The following is a 20,673-nucleotide window of genomic DNA, read 5'->3' as shown; positions in this document are numbered from 1 at the left end:
ACATCAAGGCCGGTCAGACGGTCGGTCTCCCGGGCCAATTTGACCTTAAAGGTGAGCCGGCTGACCCCTGACCCCCCCGCGCTGCATTCATAAAATGGGCTACAACATACACCACCGCAGCGAACTGTAGCCCTGAGAAACTTGTCGGAGCAGCATGTATATATGAGCGAAGCTGTGAGCGTCTGCGTGTCTCCGAGGACGGCCCGCTCGATCCCGCTGACTGATCTGCAGTTATGATGCCATGCCTCTTCAGCTGAAGGTTTCCACTGGAGATCATGGATTAGACTGGTAAATATGATCGAAGCGCTGCTCGTCTAGACGGCGATGAAGACGAGCAGCGCCCGGCAGCAAGAGCGGCTGTCTATCATTTGAAAAGGTCAGTGAAAGAGCAGCGTGATCAGTACAAATACAGTTGGGTCGATCATGCGGGTATCAAATTGTGTGTTGGCGGTGTACGTTATAGGTTAGGACTGATAGAGATATGACTGCAGAAAAGGCAGGATGAAATTCTTAGCAACCGCATGTTACTATATCGTCCCATGCGCCCACTCTCATGCATTATACCTGCCTCTGAATATTTGGTGCAATTCCTTTTCTGTACTGGCCTTTCTTTCTCTGTGCTTTAATAGACTAGACTGATCATTGAACTGTAAATATTGTTAACATGTGAATATGATGCTTTGCGTGATGGACACTGTTCTGTGTGCTGGTTAGTATCGTATCGTTTTCTATCGTATTGTATTATACCGTATCGCAGACATTCCAAACCCTGTGGGCCGTGAAGGTATTGCAAGTGGGCCGCCAAATCATTTGCAAAAACATTACGATCTTCATGAAAAAAAGTATTATTATTATTATTATGTATGAGAATGCATTTCTCCATTGTTGAATGATACCATTATTTGATTTGTAATCAATTATTAGTTAATTAGCCTGTTGTAGCCCTTCACTTGGGATCACTTCTAGTTTCTGATTTCTGTGTGGTGCTGGCCTCCGTAATATTTATAGTCGGACGTGGGCCGCAAACATTTATTGATATTTTCAAGTTGGCCATGAGTCAGAAAAGGTTGGAAACCACTGCCATATCGTATCATATCCTATTATATTGTATCATAAGGTAGCATAACGTAAGGTAACATAACATAAGGTGACGTAACGTATCACAATGTATCGCATAGATTGCATAAATTGCATTTCCGATTAACTTAAAGAATGGAAATAGGTAAAAATTTGAGAGATGCTAACATGACGTAAGTGTACTACAACATTTAAAATCCAAACGCTAGGGACAGAGGATGACTTCTAAGGACTTTAAACCCTACTGTCATATCTGAGTCTGACAGTACGGTTTTTGTCAGTACTTCACTTGGGGTTTACAGTATCTCTGTTACTAGCTGTAGCAGCAGCACTACCATCATACCTTCCTCACTGCCTCCAGGAGACATGCAACCTATGGGTTGGGTTGGCTCACTCATCATTCAAAGTGTGTGTGTGTGTGTGTCTGTGTGTGTGTGTGTGTGTGTGTGTGTGTGTGTGTGTGTGTGTGTGTGTGTGTGTGTGTGTGTGTGTGTGTGTGTGTGTGTGTGTGTGTGTGTGTGTGTGTCTGTGCGTATGTTTCACAGTGTGCATTTAAAGGAGTGCGTGTGAGCGAGTGTTCCAAGACTTTTCAAACATAGATCTGTGTCGCATCTCCGCAGGGCTGACCAATCGCATCTCCACTCAGTTGATTCATTTGCCATTGTTGTCAGCCAATAAGAGAGGAGGGCACGGGATAAAAGGGCTGATCAAAGGAGAGGAGCTTCAAAGCGGCAAAAGAAAAAGCGTGTGTTCCCTTGTAGCTTATTAGCGGAGGCGCTCTCTCTTTGAAGCAGGCTTCTGGGCCATAGGTGACCAATATAATGGACATTGTGCACAATGGTCGTCTCTTCTCCACCTCCAGTCAAATGAGCAGAACCCTGCGTTTCTCCTCGATACCAAGCGGCACAAATTGAAGGAGCGTGCTGCTGCGGTGCAGGCCGATAATGGGGAAAGATCTAACTTGCTCCGACCGGCAAGGGATCAACAGAGAGAGAGTGCGTGTGTGCATACAGACTCCACTAGTTTGAGACTGAGAACTTTACTTTTTATGATTTCATATTTATTTCAGTGCAGAGGCCATTTCGTTCTTTTTTTTGTCTGAGATCAAGCCAGAAACAGGGTTGCTGTTTGATAAGCATTGACTTCAGATTACAGGTCAGTAAGATTAAGTCAAGGCAAGGAGCCAATTGGAATGGAACAGAGAGGAACATACCAGCCAAATGGAAGTCAACAATAAATGCGGTATTAAGTCTGTGTGGGTAGAGCCTCCTTATGGCGCTCGCCCACCATCGCCCCAGCAGGGCTGCGAGCGCTGTAGTTGCTGTTCACAGCCAGCGTAAAGAGCTGTAAAACACAGGCCTAGCCTAATGTCCACAGCCCACTGGCAGCGAGCTCCCCGGGGGAGCCACTCAAGCTGTACGGGTATACAACGTTATGCCAACTGTTAATTGTGCGCTGACAACTATTAGCCGCGGGAAAAGAGCCCCATAGCTCTCCAAAATTACACTTACATCATCCAGCGTCGCCATTGTTCACAGAAGACCGAGACAAAACGGCACAAAACAACCAATTAAGGAAAAGCCTCAAATCCCCTTTTGCCATTGCCGGAGAGTCAACATGAATGCATGAACACACTTTGGCAGCAACCATTTCTGAGAAGAATGTACCGATGCATTCTGGGATAAATTATTCAACCTTATAAAGAGGGGGGGGGGGGGGGCGGAATAAATACGTGTCCTTTGATTTGGAATGGATTATTATAATGTTCCACTCATACTTGCTGCTTTAAAGCAGCTACGAGCAAGATTTTCGATTGTTATTAAACAGTCTAAATTTAATATCGATGCCTCACACCTTACCTCTAATATTAGACGAGACCAACGCAGAGTAGTCTCGCTTGAAAGCAGAGTGAATCGGCGAGTGTGGTCTTGATGATTAGTCTGTCTCATAGACTGTAAAGGTCTGTCTGCGGGCCGGTGTCATCAGGAAGTGAAATGAAACGGTTTGCGGCAGCCACTTCGGCCATAACCACAAAATTACTCAATTACTCTCAAACAAACTGTTAGAATATAACGAGAGATGTTCGCGAGAGCAGAAAGTAGCAAGGGCAGCAGGAGGGGAAAGCCGTCCTTCTTGTTTTGGGTCTGTTGCTAGGCAGAGCGAAACGGTTTTTCCAGCAGCTGTAAACAGTTGCTAGACAGAGCGAAACGGTTTACGGCCATAGCAACAAGACCCAAAACAGCTGCCCTTGCTACTTCTCTCGCGAACATCTCTCGTTATATTCTAACAGTTTGTTTGAAAGTAATTGAGTAATTTTGTGGTTATGGCCGAAGTGGCTGCCGCAAACCGTTTCATTTCACTTCCTGATGACACCGGCCCGCAGACAGACCTTTACAGTCTATGAGACAGACTAATCATCAAGACCACACTCGCCGATTCACTCTGCTTTCAAGCGAGACTACTCTGCGTTCGTCTCGTCTAATATCAGAGGTAAGGTGTGAGGCATCGATATTAAATTTAGACTGTTTAATAACAATCGAAAATCTTGCCCGTAGCTGCTTTAACGTAAGAGAGCGACCACATAGGGCCGAGACAAGTCACCGTGATAGTGTCTCTGTGTAGCTTCACATCGCCCTGGGCATGTCTGCTGACTTTCAGAACAGCCATTTATGTTGGCTTGTTGTTCTGTGACACTCAAGCGCGGTACCACTGGGGGAGCAAAATGCATAGAAATCAATAACACAACCCCAAATAAAACCACAAACAAGGGATTAAAACTGATCCTCTTGACAGTTGTTAAAAGAGGATCCGGTGCTCCTCCTCCGTTTCTGATGCTTTTTTTCCCCCTTCTTCTTATTGGTGGATCTTACGAGCGAGCGAGCGAGCGACACGACACGCTTGTGGTTTCCTGGCACCATATGGCAGCCGTGAGTGCGGCTTCTTCTCCGCTGTGCTGCTGACTGTGGCAGAGTCGCAGCGCTAAATAAAGCAGCCTCCGCCATCAATACTTAACACATCACATCGCAGGCCACCGAGGAAAAACACGTGTGGAAGAAATATGAACTTGAGATGGAGTTGACTTGACGTTAACACGACAAAGTGTATAGAGGAGAGAAAAGCTGCGTGGATAACGAGGATGAATTGGAGTGTACGTGCTGGAAAAGGAAACAGAAGAATGTAACAACAACATGAGGGACATTGAGCGTGTCAGCCTCGGCAGCCTCTGTGCAGGCGTAATGGTGCCTTCTCACTCTGCTGTGGTGAGATGGAGATTGCTGTGAAGGCCCACTGTGTCTATCTGTCTCTGCCTCCTCTTCCTCTCCATCTCCTCTGCCATGCCATTACAGCCTGTATCCCACCGCCTGCCCAGCTAGAGGCTCTGAACTATCCTCTGCATCCTCCCATAGACGAGGAAGAGCAGCTCTCATCTTGCAGTCATCAGCCTCCAGCCGAGGCCGGCTTTCTCAAGGGAAGGAAGGTAAAATGGACGGAACACTGATATATGTTGACCCTCGACAGCTGGGCAACAATTGCAAGGTTGTGGGGCCTCTGGGTAGAGTAGAGCTAAATGCACTCGCCTACCACCGCGGAGACCCGGGTTCAATTCCCAGTAGCGGTACTTCCGGCTTGGTGACAGGCCCACAGACACAATTGGCCGTGTCTGTGGGTGGGAAGTCGGTGGGGTTATGAGTTATTATACAGTCTATGGGTCTGAGACTCCAACAATTACAAGGCTGATTCGTTTTTAATATTCCCGTGCATATTGAGGGCAAAATTCAGGGAGCAGTGTTGCTTTTTGCCCACATTTGAAAAAACAAAACAATAAAAGAGATGAACTGTGTCGGTAATAAGCACATACACAGCTGTGAATGTTTAATAGGAAACACCACACTGTAAAACATCTGCATCTCCTGCACTGTACTGACACTGTACAACATCTGCATCTCCTGCACTGTACTGACACTGTAAAACATCTGCATCTCCTGCACTGTACAACATCTGCATCTCCTGCACTGCACTGACACTGTAAAACATCTGCATCTCCTGCACTGTACTGACACTGTAAAACATCTGCATCTCCTGCACTGACACTGTAAAACATCTGCATCTCCTGCACTGTACTGACACTGTAAAACATCTGCATCTCCTGCACTGACACTGACACTGTAAAACATCTGCATCTCCTGCACTGCACTGACACTGTAAAACATCTGCATCTCCTGCACTGCACTAACACTGTAAAACATCTGCATCTCCTGCACTGTACTGACACTGTGAAACATCTGCATCTCCTGCACTGCACTGACACTGTAAAACATCTGCATCTCCTGCACTGTACTGACACTGTAAAACATCTGCATCTCCTGCACTGTACTGACACTGTGAAACATCTGCATCTCCTGCACTGCACTGACACTGTAAAACATCTGCATCTCCTGCACTGCACTGACACTGTAAAACATCTGCATCTCCTGCACTGTACTGACACTGTAAAACATCTGCATCTCCTGCACTGTAAAACATCTGCATCTCCTGCACTGTACTGACACTGTAAAACATCTGCATCTCCTGCACTGTACTGACACTGTAAAACATCTGCATCTCCTGCACTGTACTGACACTGTAAAACATCTGCATCTCCTGCACTGTACTGACACTGTAAAACACCTGCATCTCCTGCACTGTACTGATGCAGATGTTTTACAGGGGGAAACAGCCAAAGTTTGATTGGAAAGAAGGATGAGCTGTTGACTCAGTGGCATTGCATCTATTCTGGGCAGCCATTAAATCCTACCTCTGGAGCTAAGACATGAGATATCGACTCGCAGAAGAATCACACTGCATGAAGGGAAAAAACAACTTCTGTTCACAATTCAGATTTATTTATTCCTCGCTTTAGGCTAAGACAGACTTATTTTAATTTATGGGTGTTCCATGAGCTCACTGAAGCGGTTGCCCACCATCAAAAAAGGCTTGCTAGATACATATTACAAAGACAATACCAAAAAGAGCCTCAATTTCCAATTGAAAGTATGTTATGAATATTCATAAAGGAAGGATTCTGGATTCTGATTGAATTTGGTGAGCCTTTATAACATCCCAAGTTATTGTGTGAGTGAGAGGCAGTGAGAATCTCATTGCCTCTGCAGGGGCGACGGAGCGTACATATGATTTATATAAATGGCGAGCAGAGCCAGGACAAAAATCCCTCTACGGCCTTGCATATTTCTACGCCATATGAATACTCCAGGGACATTGAAATATTTATTTAATTTCCTGAAATTCATCAGGCAATATTTGAAAAAGATAAATGCTTCTGTTCTCAAAAAATATATATATAAAATTTTCTTCAATACTAACCCATAATGTGCTCAACTTCCATGCCAGCAGTCGTTATGGGAGGTGATCTGTTTTTTTTCTTCTCAAAGCGGTGATATCTCAGTTTGGAAGATGTATGTTCACCCATTATTCATTTTTATATGTATTGTCATGACGATATGGCTGCAGCCTTGCACTCCATGCTGTTGGTTTCTTATAATGTTGCAGATCAGCTTCCCTCAATGTAGTAAGTCATTGTAAGTTGTAAGAACAATAGGCAAATGCTTCAAACATACTCTATGATGTAGTAACAGACGTGAACCTATAGGATAAACAACAGATGGGATAGCTTGGTAGCATTAATTGAAGTCTGATATATTATCCATGTACTGTAGCTAAGCAGTTCTCTTATTTCACCGCCCGAATGTAAACTACAGATTGAGACGACATATGTGTGTAATTTAGAAATTAGCAAGTTATAATGATAATGATGATGAGAGTGAAAAAGAAAAAAGAAAGAAAAGCTATTTTCTTGAGCCGCGTGTTATTTAGTGTGACTGAGCTGAGATGCTGTGACACACACTTCCATATGTGCAATGTTATGATATGTGAGAAAAGCAAATGGTGTGAAGACGCCTCGCAGACGACTGGGAGCATGTGGAGAAACGTGCGAGTGCAGAGAGAAGTCTTTGAGAATACAGTTAGAAGCCTGTCAGCGTCTGACATTTCTTAAATTGACTGTAATTACTGCACTTAACGAGGGGCATGGTGGCACAGTGGTAAGCACATATTACACAAAAGAAAAGCAAAAAACATTTTAAATTCTTGGTAAAACAGCACTTACTACTGTGATAATGCTATGTATGTGTGTATGTATGTGTATGTATATATATATATATATATATATATATGTGTGTGTATGTGTATATGTATGTATGTATGTATATATATATATATATATATATAGCATATTGAAGCATGTACATAACTAATATATAATATATATGGTGATGGTAATAGTTATATGTATAATTATATATATAAGATATGGTAATGGTATATATATAGGTATACATAATATGTGATGTAGTTTTTATGTATATTCTACACATCTGTAATGGTATGTAGGTAATTCTGATGTATGCAATATCTTGAAAGGTACAGTATGTACTGTATGTATGTATGTAATATCCGAAATTGTACCGTTTGTACAGAATGTATTTTTTATACAGAATGTAAATGTTGTATGTGATATCTTGAAACTATGCAAGTTGTTTGATATCTTGAAACTATGCAAGTTGTTTGACCCCAGGAAGAATAGCTGCAGCTCTGGTGTAGCTAATGGGGATCTTAAATAAAGACAAAGCACTGTCGCCTCACAGCTAGAAGGTCCTGGGTTCGATTCCCACCTGGGACGCCGTGAGCGCTGAAGGAGTGCGTGCCCGTCCGCATGCCCTCGAGTGCCCACCGCCCGGGTGGGGTCGTCAACAGGGCCTTTCTGTGTGGAGTTTGCATGTTCTCCCCGTGCCCCCTGGGGGTTTCCTTCATATAGGAAACCCACACCAAAAACATGCAATATCCTGGTCGCTGAAGTGGTGCCTCCTCTGGTTGTTCGGGGCGCCTGTTCGGAGGGAGGGGAACTCGTTGGAATAGCGTGATCCTCCCACGTGCTATGTCCTACCGGTGAAGCTTCCCCTGTCAGGTGAAAAGAAGCGGCTGGCTACTGCCCATGTCTCGGAGGAAGCATGGAGCCAGTTTCGGCTCTCCCCAGATCGGCAGAGGGTGGAGCAGCAACCAGGATAAATACATTTAAATGAGCACTAATGGGGGATAAAAAGGGGATAAAAAATTGCTATGATGAACCCTATACATAGCAAGGTTCATCAATAAACCCTCCAGCTATTACAACCAAGTTAACGATAACCTTTTTTTAAACAAATGCATCATAAGCCACATGGAAAGTATCGCTGGTCTGATCTCAAATAGCTGCTGATAGGCTTACAGACGACTGCCATGAATAAATAATTGACGCAAATGAATGAAACAAACAATAATTCACCAAGCAATGGAATGACAAACAATATTCCTACTGTAAGATCAAAGACAAGGGGGCTGCAGGCAGCAGAGTTCTTTCTTCTTTGGGTTTCTTTACATTAGAGCAGGGGTGGGCAACTATTTTTCATGGGGGGCCACATGAGAAATCCAGATTGTTGCCGGGGGCCGAACAAATATTGTCATGCCGTAACCCATGGATGGGCAACTTTGATGATAGAGAGGGCCACAAAAAAATGTCCTCGCTACCAGATCTTGCTGAGGGCTGAACGGCGCCAGCACGAAAAATTTGGGGCATTTGAAGCCAGGTTTAGAGGAATAACTCATTTTAAATTAACAATTGTGATGTCATTATTCAGTCTTAACCACCAATATTTGATCCTTTTCCTCACTCACTCCTATGTCACCACCTGCTCTCCCTGCAGGGCTTGAAATTAACTTTTTTCACCACCTGCCAATATGGCTGCTAGATTTTAAAGTTACCAGCCAATTAGAATTTCCACTAGTCGAAATGTTTTTCTTGAAATACACCAGAATATGAGTGGGTTAATTTAAGCATAAGTATCAGTAAGTGGCCGGGATTCTCAAAGCCTGTGTTGAGGGTCACACAAGAACAAAAATGCACTCTTGAAGCTAAATAAATCCAAAACCAACAAGTTAATTATTTAAATTTCTACTACTAGAACAGTCATTTCTTACACATGAGATTACTTTTAGCCTTTTAGTCATAAATATTATTGAAAGATATTCCATATTTCAGACTGAAATGCTATAACAGAAGAGTATTGCCCAGAATGACATGAACATTTGGACACTTATTCAGCGGGTATATTGCATGTTGCGTTCAAGTGCACTGTAAAAAAAAAAAAAAAAAATTGCAATTCCATCGCGGGCCACACAGGGGGCGCTATGCGGCCCGCGGGCCGTATGTTGCCCATGTATGCTTTAGAGCAGGGGTGCCCAATACGTCGATCGCGATCGACCGGTCGATCGCGAAGGTAGTGTGGTAGTAGGGATGGGCATTTCTAGCAAAAACACTATTCGAAATTCGCTGGCCAAATTCGAATTTAATTCGAATTTCGAAAAAAAAAAAAAAAAATGTAATTTTTTTTTTTTTTTTTTTTTTTTTTTGTGAGTGAAATGTTGCATTGTCTCCCCTGATTCTAAGTCTACGGCTTTATTAATTAATATAAAAAGCTTCTGCTGTGGATTTTTAGCTCAAACAAGCATTGCACCACTGAAGTAAAGAACATGTTACATGACATTGACATTTTCGAAAATAAAAAACAGTTTTGACAATCATGAGTGGTTCATTAAATATTTAGTAGGCTCAGGTCTGAGTGCCAAAGGGGTGCCAAAGTCACCCCCTCTCCCTCTTCATGGGATTTCATCTGCCATTAATTTTTCCATAAACCTTGCTTAAAATGCTTATAAAAATTGTTTTACTTGCTCAAACCAAGCGATTTGACTATACTTAGAATCAGGGGAGACAATGCAACATTTCACTCAAAAAAATTTTTTTTTTTTTTTTTTTTTTTCGAATTTCGAATTTCGAATTTCAATAATAAAAGTCGACCTTGATAATAACAACGATTATTCGAAAATTCGAAATTCGATGCCCATCCCTATGTGGTAGATCGCATGGCATTGAGGAAGATTTTTTTTTTTTTTTTTCCCCACTGTTTTTCCACTGTTTTTCCACTGTATACTCAGTGTATATATATATATAAATAAATATGTTTGGTAGATCACTTTGACTTGGTCATTTTAAAAGTAGCTCCCAAGCTGAAAAAGTGTGGGCACCCCTGCTTTAGAGCAACCAGATTCCTCTTTCTTTTTGTCCATAGTTGGCAATGATGGAGCGTCACTGACTTTCTGAGGTGACACTGATGGGTTTGAGGAGACACTGTGCCCTTGACAGACTCGGAAAGAAAAACAATATCTTCACTCTCTCTCTCTCACTCTCAAACTCACTCACTCACACTCTCACTCACACACACACACACACACACACACACACAAAAGATACTCAAGATCATAGGCGATCCAAGCTGTAATTTTAATGTTTATTTTTTTAATGATAATGAGACATAGCCTATTCCTATTCAATGGCATTAAAGTTTCCATAAACAATCCATCATAATGTGATTGAATACAGCCTACAGAAGAACAAACGTAGATTCTGCATTTATAAAAGAGAAAAGATGAACAGAGACACCGACCGTGTGTTCTGAAGCCACCTCGTGCACAAACTCTGCATGACTCTTTTTTTTCTGCCGTCTACTTTTTAATTTTAATTTGTGATTATTTAACAGCGGCTGTGTTGCCACATCTGTGAGGTAACACTCAGGGTTTTCCATAGGCGCCAGCTGTCAGCCGGATGGCCGGACATTCAAACATTTCCAGCCGGCTACTTTCTTACTGTCACAACAATAACTGCAATATTGCAATGCCGCGCTACAGACAAGCCGACCAACTGCCACCCCCGTGCTGTGTTCCCGTCTTTTCTTTTGTCCCATGGCGGCGGCGCAGCCGAGGGCATCACACGCCAGATTCAGGTCATGCAGCAATTCAGAGGCGTCGCTTTGTGAGATGGCCTCTCGTCTTCCCGGCTGGGCGGTGTTCGGACCTTCGGGGTCAATCGCAGTGCTTAAACGCGGCAAACTCCACTCGCCCCCGGGGCGCCGAGGGACTTTAAACAAACGCACATTCAAACGCCAAGCACAGACACTTTAATCTGAGGCGTGCAGAGCTGACAGTTTGTGAAAGTGTCGATAAAGAAGAAACGACACATTCTTTCCTATTTCCATCCCGATGTGAGCACAATGTGTCCAAGTGAATTCAACTTGTTTGATTCTACGAAGTAGCTCTGTTATGAGCGAAGCTAGGCTGATGTGTTTCTGCCTCTCCACCATGTTGACTTTCTCATGGGGAACATGTTGATGTGTTGAAGCCCAAAGCATTCGGCAATAGCAATAGATTTGTACGGCTGATGTCTGTTTGCTCTACTTGCTTGACACCCAGAGAGATCTGATGATCACAGAGCTTCCCTCAGACAGCTCCCTCTGCTGGCACGTCAGTTATCACATACCCCCCTCCCCTGGCTTGCTACTATTTTCACCCGGCTGGACAGTGTATACAGTATGCACTAGTGGAAAACCCTGAACAATGTGCAACTAACGCTATACTAGGTGTTTATTTTATGACTAAGATAGACGACCTATTCTAATCACTTTAGAGAGGCAAAGTGACCGCCTACTTCCTGCTTCAGCACTGTACCAGAGATTTTCATCCGCCATTTATTTTCCCATAGACATTTCGTAAAATGCTCATAACAATTGTTTTACTCGTTCAAACCAAACGGTTCAGCTATATTTAGAATCGGGAGGGACCATAGAACATGTCACTCAGACCAAAACTTAAGAAACTACATCAAAAAAATATTTTCTTTAAATCCGTAATTTCTTTTTACGTTTTGGTCCGAGTGAAATGTTATGTGGTCTCTCCTGAAAATCTCTGGTACAGTGGTGAAGCAGGAAGTAGGCGGTCACTTTGGCTCTCTATAGGCTTATAGTCTGCTGTTGTGTGCATGTTTCTCCACGGTGAAGCGACAACACTGCTTGCTTTCTGCCAGCGACGAATGAAGCGAGTACATAAACATGCAAAACTAGTTTAAACTTTGAATAATTTCACACGTACTATATTTCATACAGGCTACACATTCATTTTAAACTCGTTATAGATATACGAGAACGGAAATGCAGGGTGAGATGCATGAAAAAGAAAAACAAACTGGTTTGTAATTAAGGATTTAAAATTCACTCGTCACTCGTGTTGATTAACGGTGCTCTGTGGGCGGACATGCTCCACCAGAGGAGCACATTCTAGAGATTATTTTTAGACCGGCTTAAGTAAGTTAGTTAAAATCGCCTTAATATCAGTGGAGGAAAAACAAATTGCCGATCATCCCTTTAAACACTGATATACGATCTGATCGCAAATCGGAACTAGCCATACATGCACGCATGCACACGCACACACGCACACACACACGATCAGGGGGGTCAAGGTTATACTTGTACAAGGGTATGTGTCCTGGTCGCTACACTAGTGCCTCCTCTGGTTGGTCGGGGCGCCTGTTCGGGGGGAGGAGAACTAACTGGGGGAATAGCGTGATCTTCTCATGTGCTACATCCTGCCGGTGAAACTCCTGACTGGCAGGTGAAAGGAAGCAGCTGGTGACTGCACATGTATCGGAGGAAGCATGTGCTAGTCTACAACTCCTCCCAGATCGGCAGAGGGGGTGGAGCAGTGGTCGGGACAGCAGGGGGAATCGGCCAAGTACAATTGGGGAGAAAATGGCGAAAATTCTTACCTGATAATGAATCAAAATAAATGTAAAAAATAGAGAATAGGGTTGGTGGTATGGGCGGGCTCAGGGGATTGGTACTGTTTGTGCTTTGTATAGTGTGAAAAAAGACCTGATTAAAAAAATTAGAATATAACTAACAGGTGTGATGTCTGGTGCTGAAGATACTGTGAATGTGAGTGTGTTTGTGTTTGTGTTTGTGTGTGTGTGTGCGTGTGTGTGTGCGTGCGTGTATAGTAACCTCATCTGTCCTCAAAGTGTTTGAGTTGTTATTCCTTCTTCTCATCATTACGTGTCATTCTATTCCTCCTTTCAATAAAGCAGATTTAAACTCTATACGGCCGTGAGCAGCCAGCCTGATTGTAGTTATTATTTTTAATAAGGGTATTGGCTCGGGAGTCATTTGCTCTTGTCCCGTGAATACACGGTTACGGACGGCTAAGCCGGGCCGTACCGGGCTGTGTCTGATCGCGTGCGATTCAGACTTTTAAAATCTCCGAGACGGTCTGGGCCTGTGCTGTGTCCGAGGTAGAGGCTGACATCTTTTTGGGGGAGTTCTGTGGGTCACAGGATTCCCGTGGGATGGGATTCATTTCACTATTCATGTGGACTATTCATGGACGGGACAGGAACATTTTGGGGGGAATATTTGGGGGAAACTGCGCCCCCACCTAAACGCTACAGCTCCCTGTTGAGTACATTCAGATATCAGCCTTATTTGACTCTTTCTACTTGTACTCTACTTTGCTTATCTTTCTGCAGTGTTCATAACTAATTCGCTGGGGGAAAAAATAGCTCGAAATATCCCCAAATGTTCTTGTCTCGACTCGTTTCAGTGCGAGAAGTAGCTAATCGCGCCGCTAATCAAGCTGTTTCACTTTCTATACATACTTCACAATAAAAGCATAACGTTAGTTTGTCAACGGAAAACTTTTAATTTGAAGGAGTTGTGCAGGAAATAGAGTTAAAAGTTCCAGGCAACTAACACTGTCAAGCCGCTCCGGGGACGCAGCCAGCAAAAACCCATAGTGCAGGAACAGGCCTTCGGAGGGCGGTGTGGCAATAACAGAGGCACCATTCTCCATTACTAGTACCATCTGTACCATTGAAATGATTAAAAAGCTGTTAGATTACATTATTATTATTAGTAGTAGTAGTATTAGTATTAGTATTATCATCATTACATAATGTGGCTTTAAATCCGGCCCGGGTTTTGGGACGGGGCTGGAGTATTTTTGTGGGAGCGGGATGGGACAGGAAACGGACAGGACAGGAAATGCACTCCTGTATCACCCTCTGTTCCGAGAGCCTCCTGCAGAATGCAATCTGCCTGCAATCAGCAAGGACATGGCTGTTTACTGGCTGCCACCACCCACCTCCCAGCAGCCACCGGTCACCCTGTGGACAGTGACAGACACTGGCAGCGCTCGGCTCACAGCCCTCAGGCGAGACCCAATCAACAGGCCGGAGTGAAGAAGCTTCCCCGGTGATGGAGAGCCCTGTATTGTTTTGCAGGACGTACTCCGATGGCTGTTCCAGCGAGAGGGGATGGAGAGGGCCATCTCAGACAGATCTATTTGGAACGTTCGCTCTCACCCTAAATTAATTGAATGTCAGTCAGAGGGAAAGTGAAACGGAGGGGAGAGAGCGTCTCAGAGCTGGGAGTTTCGTGCGGAGGCGAGAGAGAGGGGTTGGCTCGGGGTTCAATATTCCATCGTCAACTCCTCCAGAGAATACAATTAATCAGTGGCAATGTGCGCCGCGGAAAGATGGGGGAATAAAGACAGATATCCCATGTGGTCCACACAGAAACATACATAAGAGGGGCCCGTACAACATCGAGCTGGCCGCTGAAGTGGCTATACAAAAATAATGGCTAAATATGTAACAACCAGGCTGGAAAAAGAGATGAGAAAAAGACAGCGTAGTGTGCGTATAGATCCGTTCTGTAGCATTTAATAGACCCTTCTCACGGGTGCCATTTTGTGTCGAAAAGGCAGGGTAAACACAGGTGCAAGCAAAACACTAATGAGGGTTTCCAACTTCCATGATTGGAATTTGGAAACCCTCATTAGTGTTTTGCTTGCGCCTGTGTTTATTCTGCCTGTTCGACACAAAATGGCCCCCGTGAAAAGGGTCTATTGTGAATAGTCTGATCATTTGTATCCAAATTTAGATGACTAGATTATTAGGTTCTTTAGTGCTGCTAAGTCGGAGTTCCTGGTTTGTCAAGCCAAAGAGCCAGCAAGCTGATTTAGCAAAGCACCTGTTGCGCACAACTAGCCCACGACTAATGCTAACTACTAGCTACGTACATAATGCTAGCTATTGTACAAATCAAGATGCATTCAGACGGTGATGCTGAACAGACAAAATTGGTCAGATGTATTGGTGCTAAATACCCAGTTGCCAGTCAAAAAACAGCTCAGAACCAGAAGTATTCCATACACCTATTCACCATGTCTGTTCGTTACTGTGGAGACGACCATGTCATGAGTTTAGAAATGCATTGAGGTTCCAGGGGGGTCCCCAGCAAAAAAAGGAATACATTATTCTCACTATAATTCCATCCATTGACAAACACAATGACAGAATCTATGACTATTTTAGTCATGGGTTTCAAACACTTTCTTTAATAAAACATCTAAAAGCAAAACTCTGATCAAATGGGGGTCCGTGCTCTAATTTGCTTGAAACATTTTGAGAACCACTGGTGTATAGCACCTGTATTTTCAGTATGGAGTGATGTTACATGGTTAGTAGAGTAGATCTTACCTTCCATCTCCTGTGTGTTTCCTGGGTCCTCCTGGTCCTCCTCGTCCTCCTCCTCTGTATGTACAGCATGTGGCTCTTCCTCTGTTTGAGAAAGGAACCATGGCTGTGATGTGTTGTCGTGCCGACACGTTCACAACACCAGTGAGTGTGGGCTCTTCACAGTCAGAAGATCATGCTCTCGTTTAGTTTGCCTGGAATGAATCTGTGCGTTCACGAAAAGAGTGTTGGCTTCCAATTTGCCTTTAATCGGCTCTGTATTGTGTGTGTCTGTGTGTGTGTGTGTGTCTGTGTGTGTGTGTGTGTGTGTGTGTGTGTGTGTGAGAGAAAGAGAGAGAATCTTTTTTTTATTAATAAATGGTTTCTATTATAGAGATGTACTCTGCATTATGAGGCTCCTGTGACAGACTAAATATTGCATGTCCTCTCCAAACTGCAAACAGCAGCACAATGCTGGTCACAACTTGGCTATGCTGCATTGAGTTTCATTTGCACACACACACACACACGCGCACACACACACACACACACACACACACACGCACACACATACACGCACACACATACACGCACACACACACACGCACACACACACACACACACACACACACACACACACACACACACACACACACACACACACACACACACACAGAAGGAGAAATAAATAAAATAAATGGGAAACACACTCCAGTGGGGAAGACTCTCATTCTGTGCGTCTAGAGTTCCACCCCGACCGTGTCATTTTAGATCGCTGGTAAACCAATTTTTTTTAAATAAACATCTGTGTTTGTATTTTGTCAGGCTATCATTACGTTAGCCATGCTGAAACAGACATGTCAGCCATTTTAACCGGCTTGTTCATATTTGCTGCCTCTGCTGTCAAAACAGTAACGAGAGACTATACTGCCATCACAGGCCTTCTCTGCCACAAGTATGTGTGTCCCATACTGTATCATCAGCTGCGTAGATTCAATGGATATCACACTTAAATAAACACAAGTCTTTTGAAAGTCATAATTAGAAGCCTAAAAAACTGTCTCTGTCAGTTTTAGAAATGGCTAAGTTTTCCCCAGCTACTTCTTCTCTGGTCTGCAACGATGCAATTGTTGTTGATCCAGACCTGATTCGAATAATATTGAGTGTGATGTGACATGGTCTGGTGAAAGGGATGACAAGTAGGCAACTGTGAAGTCATGCATAATAAAAAAGAAGAAAGTTGTTTAGGGGGAAAATTTGTTTTAGGATCACTAAATACCTAGGAACCCTTATCTGGGAACCCAGAGTCTATCCCGCCCCTTCCGCCATTGTTTACAATTTGACAAGAGCCCTGTTCGAAAACGTTCCCTATTACAGAAATAGTGGACTATATCCACCTTATTTCTAGCGGCCATGATGCCTATGGGTTTTTCTTCCGGTGTGATCCTCCCAGCCTTGTTGCTGACAGCTTGACACCCGTCTGGGCGAACCGAGCAAATCACTAATCAGGTCCAGCTTGGCAGAAATCTCGTCGAGATAAATATCCCAGCAGTGCGCAGCCTACTGTGGCTAATGTTAGCGGCTAGCTAGCTATGTTACATGGCAGTAAAACGCCACTAAATGACCAAATTGATTTAACTTTTAACCATTTCGAGTAACACTGTTTCCATACGGACCCCCAGCGTTGGTTAGTTGTTTATAACGTGACTATATTTATAACTTTTATAACGTACTCCAGTTTCCGGTTTATAATTCGGGTCTGCAGCCAGAGTATAACAAAGGCAATGGCAAGCTGGGTCACGTTAAACCGGAACTTGTACCCACAATTATTTGTACAGTGGGGCATTCAAAAATAAGGTGGATAGTGTGTTCGCCATTTCTTAATAGTGTCCGAATTCTCAGCTGTTAATTTGATTCACTATATAGTCCACTATAAAATACCCACAATGCACTGCAATCTCTAGCGAACAGCGAATGTACCCTACATTTTCTCCCATCTACCACAATGCAATGCGATCGGGGTTACCAAGAGTGAGGTAGTGTCCGAAATTTGTTTGTTCATTCCCCATATAGTTGACTACGTATGTGATAAACATTACAGGTGGAATAGTGAGTGAGTGAATGAGTGAACCATTCCGAACACGACTAAGGTCTCATAATTATGCAGCTATTTATTATTATTATTCTTAGCCAAAATGTTGTTTGGAGCTAAAACACCTACAATGGATCAGCTCCAACTCCATTCTCGCGTCCATCAGCCTGTAAACAATAACCGCGGCGCACGGAAGCGGAACTCTTGGCGCGGACGTCCATTCTACAGCGGAAATCCTGAAATATCGTCCGTCTGTACCAGAGTCTTATTAGACGTGAGACTGATTCAGACTCTGGGTGCTCAGAGTTATTAAATTCTTTTCAGATTTCAATGTATGACATCATTTGAAAGTTTACAATCTGCACTTTCATAATCTGTTGACTGAAATATAATAATCTGAAAAATAATAATCTGTTAACTGAAAAATGACCTTCCCCTACTTGCTAACCAAAAGACTAGTCCCTCTCACATATAGAATTTGTCACCTACAGTGGGGAAATACAACGCGTATCAGAAAGATGAGACAATCAACAGAATGTATGTTAATGTTAAATTGGAATAATCCTTGTGATTTTTTTATTCCCCCCTGATTTTTTATCCCATTTTTATCCCCCATTAGTGCTAATTTAATTTATTTATCCTGGTTGCTACTCCACCCTCTGCCGATCTGGGGAGAGCCGAAACTGGCTCCATGCTTCCTCCGAGACATGGGCAGTTAGCCAGCCGCTTCTTTTCACCTGACAGGGGAAGCTTCACCGGTAGGACATAGCACGTGGGAGGTTCACGCTATTCCAAACAGTTCCCCTCCCTCCGAACAGGCGCCCTTGACGACCAGAGGAGGCACCACATTAGCAACCAGGATATTGCATGTTTTTGGTGAGGGGTTCCTATATGAAGGAAACCCCCGGGAGGCACGGGAAAAACATGCAAACTCCACACAGAAAGGCCCTTTTGACGACCCCACCCAAGGAATAATCCTTGTGATTGACAACAGACCCTCATGCTAAATACCCTCACATACATACGCACCTTTGTCAACATCGTTGTCTTCCTCGTCGTCCACGCCTTCGTCATGATCTTTGTCTTGGTTTTGGTTTTCATCTTGACCCTCTGCGTCGTCCGCTTCCTCGTGGCCTGAATCCTCGTCTGGAGGCCGGCCAACACCGAAACACACACACACAAAAAGAGAGAGAGAGAGAGAGAGAGAGAGAGGTGAGCTTTTGAAGGATGAATTCAAGGGCAGGGAGTGAAAGTCTAAACAGTGGCACCTTGTAAGACCATGGCCCAAAAACAAGGCCAGACTTCATTAGCGCGGACAGAAATCGCTCAGAGATATTTCACAACCAACACGTCCACTGTTCTTTCCCTGCTTGATATGCACCAAGGTTGAAATAAAAAAAAGATAGAAAAAGTTCTGAATAACAGTTTTGACGGAGAAGGTCGTTTCTCTCACAAACTAACCAAGACCATGAAATTGGCCCAACGCATTGAACTGCGGTCTCATTTTCACACGCAACACACACACACACGCACGCGCACGCACACACACACACACACACACACACGCACACGCACACACACACAGTACACACACACACGCACACGCACAGAAGAATGATGCAACTGCTGAAAAGCTTCTCTGTTTGTCCCTCATGCGAAAGTAATTAGCAATCTCAGGTCTAGGATAGCAGCGTTGCAGGGCAGCATTCACTGCGCGTCGCCCATAGAACACCTACAAAGGCTGAAGGCTGTCTCTGTCAAATCTTTGTCAATGCACGAGATTTGAATAAAACAAAACGAGAGGGGAAGGCGAAGGCGCCCGCACGCTGCTGCCAGTATGCAAATGCAGAATCTTAATTATATAGCGGGCAGCAGCAACTACAGCACAGCAAGTTTGCAGGAAGAGACGTGGCTCTCACTCAAAGATAACGGCTGTCCCTTTTGAAACGCACAAGCACACACTTATTCGCAAGCGAGCGTTCAACAAACATCGGTTTACACACAAATCCACTTGAGCTAGGCGCTGTCAGCTACGAAGAGCACAGCTGTACACAAACGGGTAAACACAGGGATGTGTCTGAAACAACACAGCGTTGCGCAAGACAACACACAACAACAACAACAACAACACAAAAGACAACACAAACACACAACACAACACACATCAAACGGATACATCCCTGACAGCCCTCAGTCAGTCAGTCAGTCAGTCCTGAGTTCAGAGCTGTAATAGTGGTGTAATAGTAATAGTGGTGTAATTAGTGATAGTGCAGTAATAGTGATAGTGATGTAATAGTGTTAGTGGTGTAATAGTAATAGTGGTGTAATTAGTGATAGTGGTGTAATAGTAATAGTGGTGTAATAGTGATAGTGGTGTAATAGTGATAGTGGTGTAATAGCGATAGTGGTGTAATAGTGATAGTGCAGTAATATCGATAGTGGTGTAATAGTAATAGTGATAGTGGTGTAATAGTGATAGTGGTGTAATAGCGATAGTGGTGTAATAGTAATAGTGATAGTGGTGTAATAGTGATAGTGCAATAGTATCGATAGTGGTGTAATAGTAATAGTGATAGTGGTGTAATAGTGATAGTGGTGTAATAGCGATAGTGGTGTAATAGTAATAGTGATAGTGGTGTAATAGTGATAGTGATGTAATAGTGATAGTGGTGTAATAGTGATAGTGGTGTAATAGTGATAGTGGTGTAATAGTGATAGTGGTGTAATAGCGATAGTGGTGTAATAGTAATAGTGATAGTGGTGTAATAGTGATAGTGGTGTAATAGTGATAGTGGTGTAATAGTGATAGTGGTGTAATAGTGATAGTGCAATAGTATCGATAGTGGTGTAATAGTAATAGTGATAGTGGTGTAATAGTGATAGTGGTGTAATAGCGATAGTGGTGTAATAGTAATAGTGATAGTGGTGTAATAGTGATAGTGATGTAATAGTGATAGTGGTGTAATAGTGATAGTGGTGTAATAGCTATAGTGCAGTAATAGTGGTGTAATAG

General features: G+C 43.5%; 1 protein-coding gene across 1 annotated transcript in view; it reads right to left on the bottom strand.

The window, feature by feature from the left end:
* Nucleotides 1-20,673, bottom strand: part of macrod2 (mono-ADP ribosylhydrolase 2) — a 591,249-nt gene that overhangs the window by 14,565 nt on the left and 556,011 nt on the right. The window contains exons 14-15 of the mRNA XM_083657986.1: nt 18,690-18,806; nt 15,593-15,673 (exon numbers count right to left, since the gene is read on the bottom strand). Of these exons, the coding sequence (XP_083514112.1) occupies nt 15,593-15,673; nt 18,690-18,806 (198 nt within the window). The remainder of the gene's footprint in view (nt 1-15,592; nt 15,674-18,689; nt 18,807-20,673) is intronic.

This window comes from Poromitra crassiceps, assembly GCF_964638095.1.
Source record: "Poromitra crassiceps genome assembly, chromosome: 22".
NCBI classification, from domain to species: domain Eukaryota; kingdom Metazoa; phylum Chordata; class Actinopteri; order Beryciformes; family Melamphaidae; genus Poromitra; species Poromitra crassiceps.
The sequence above is the reverse complement of the archived record's forward strand: the minus strand, read 5'-3'. Positions and strand labels throughout refer to the sequence as shown.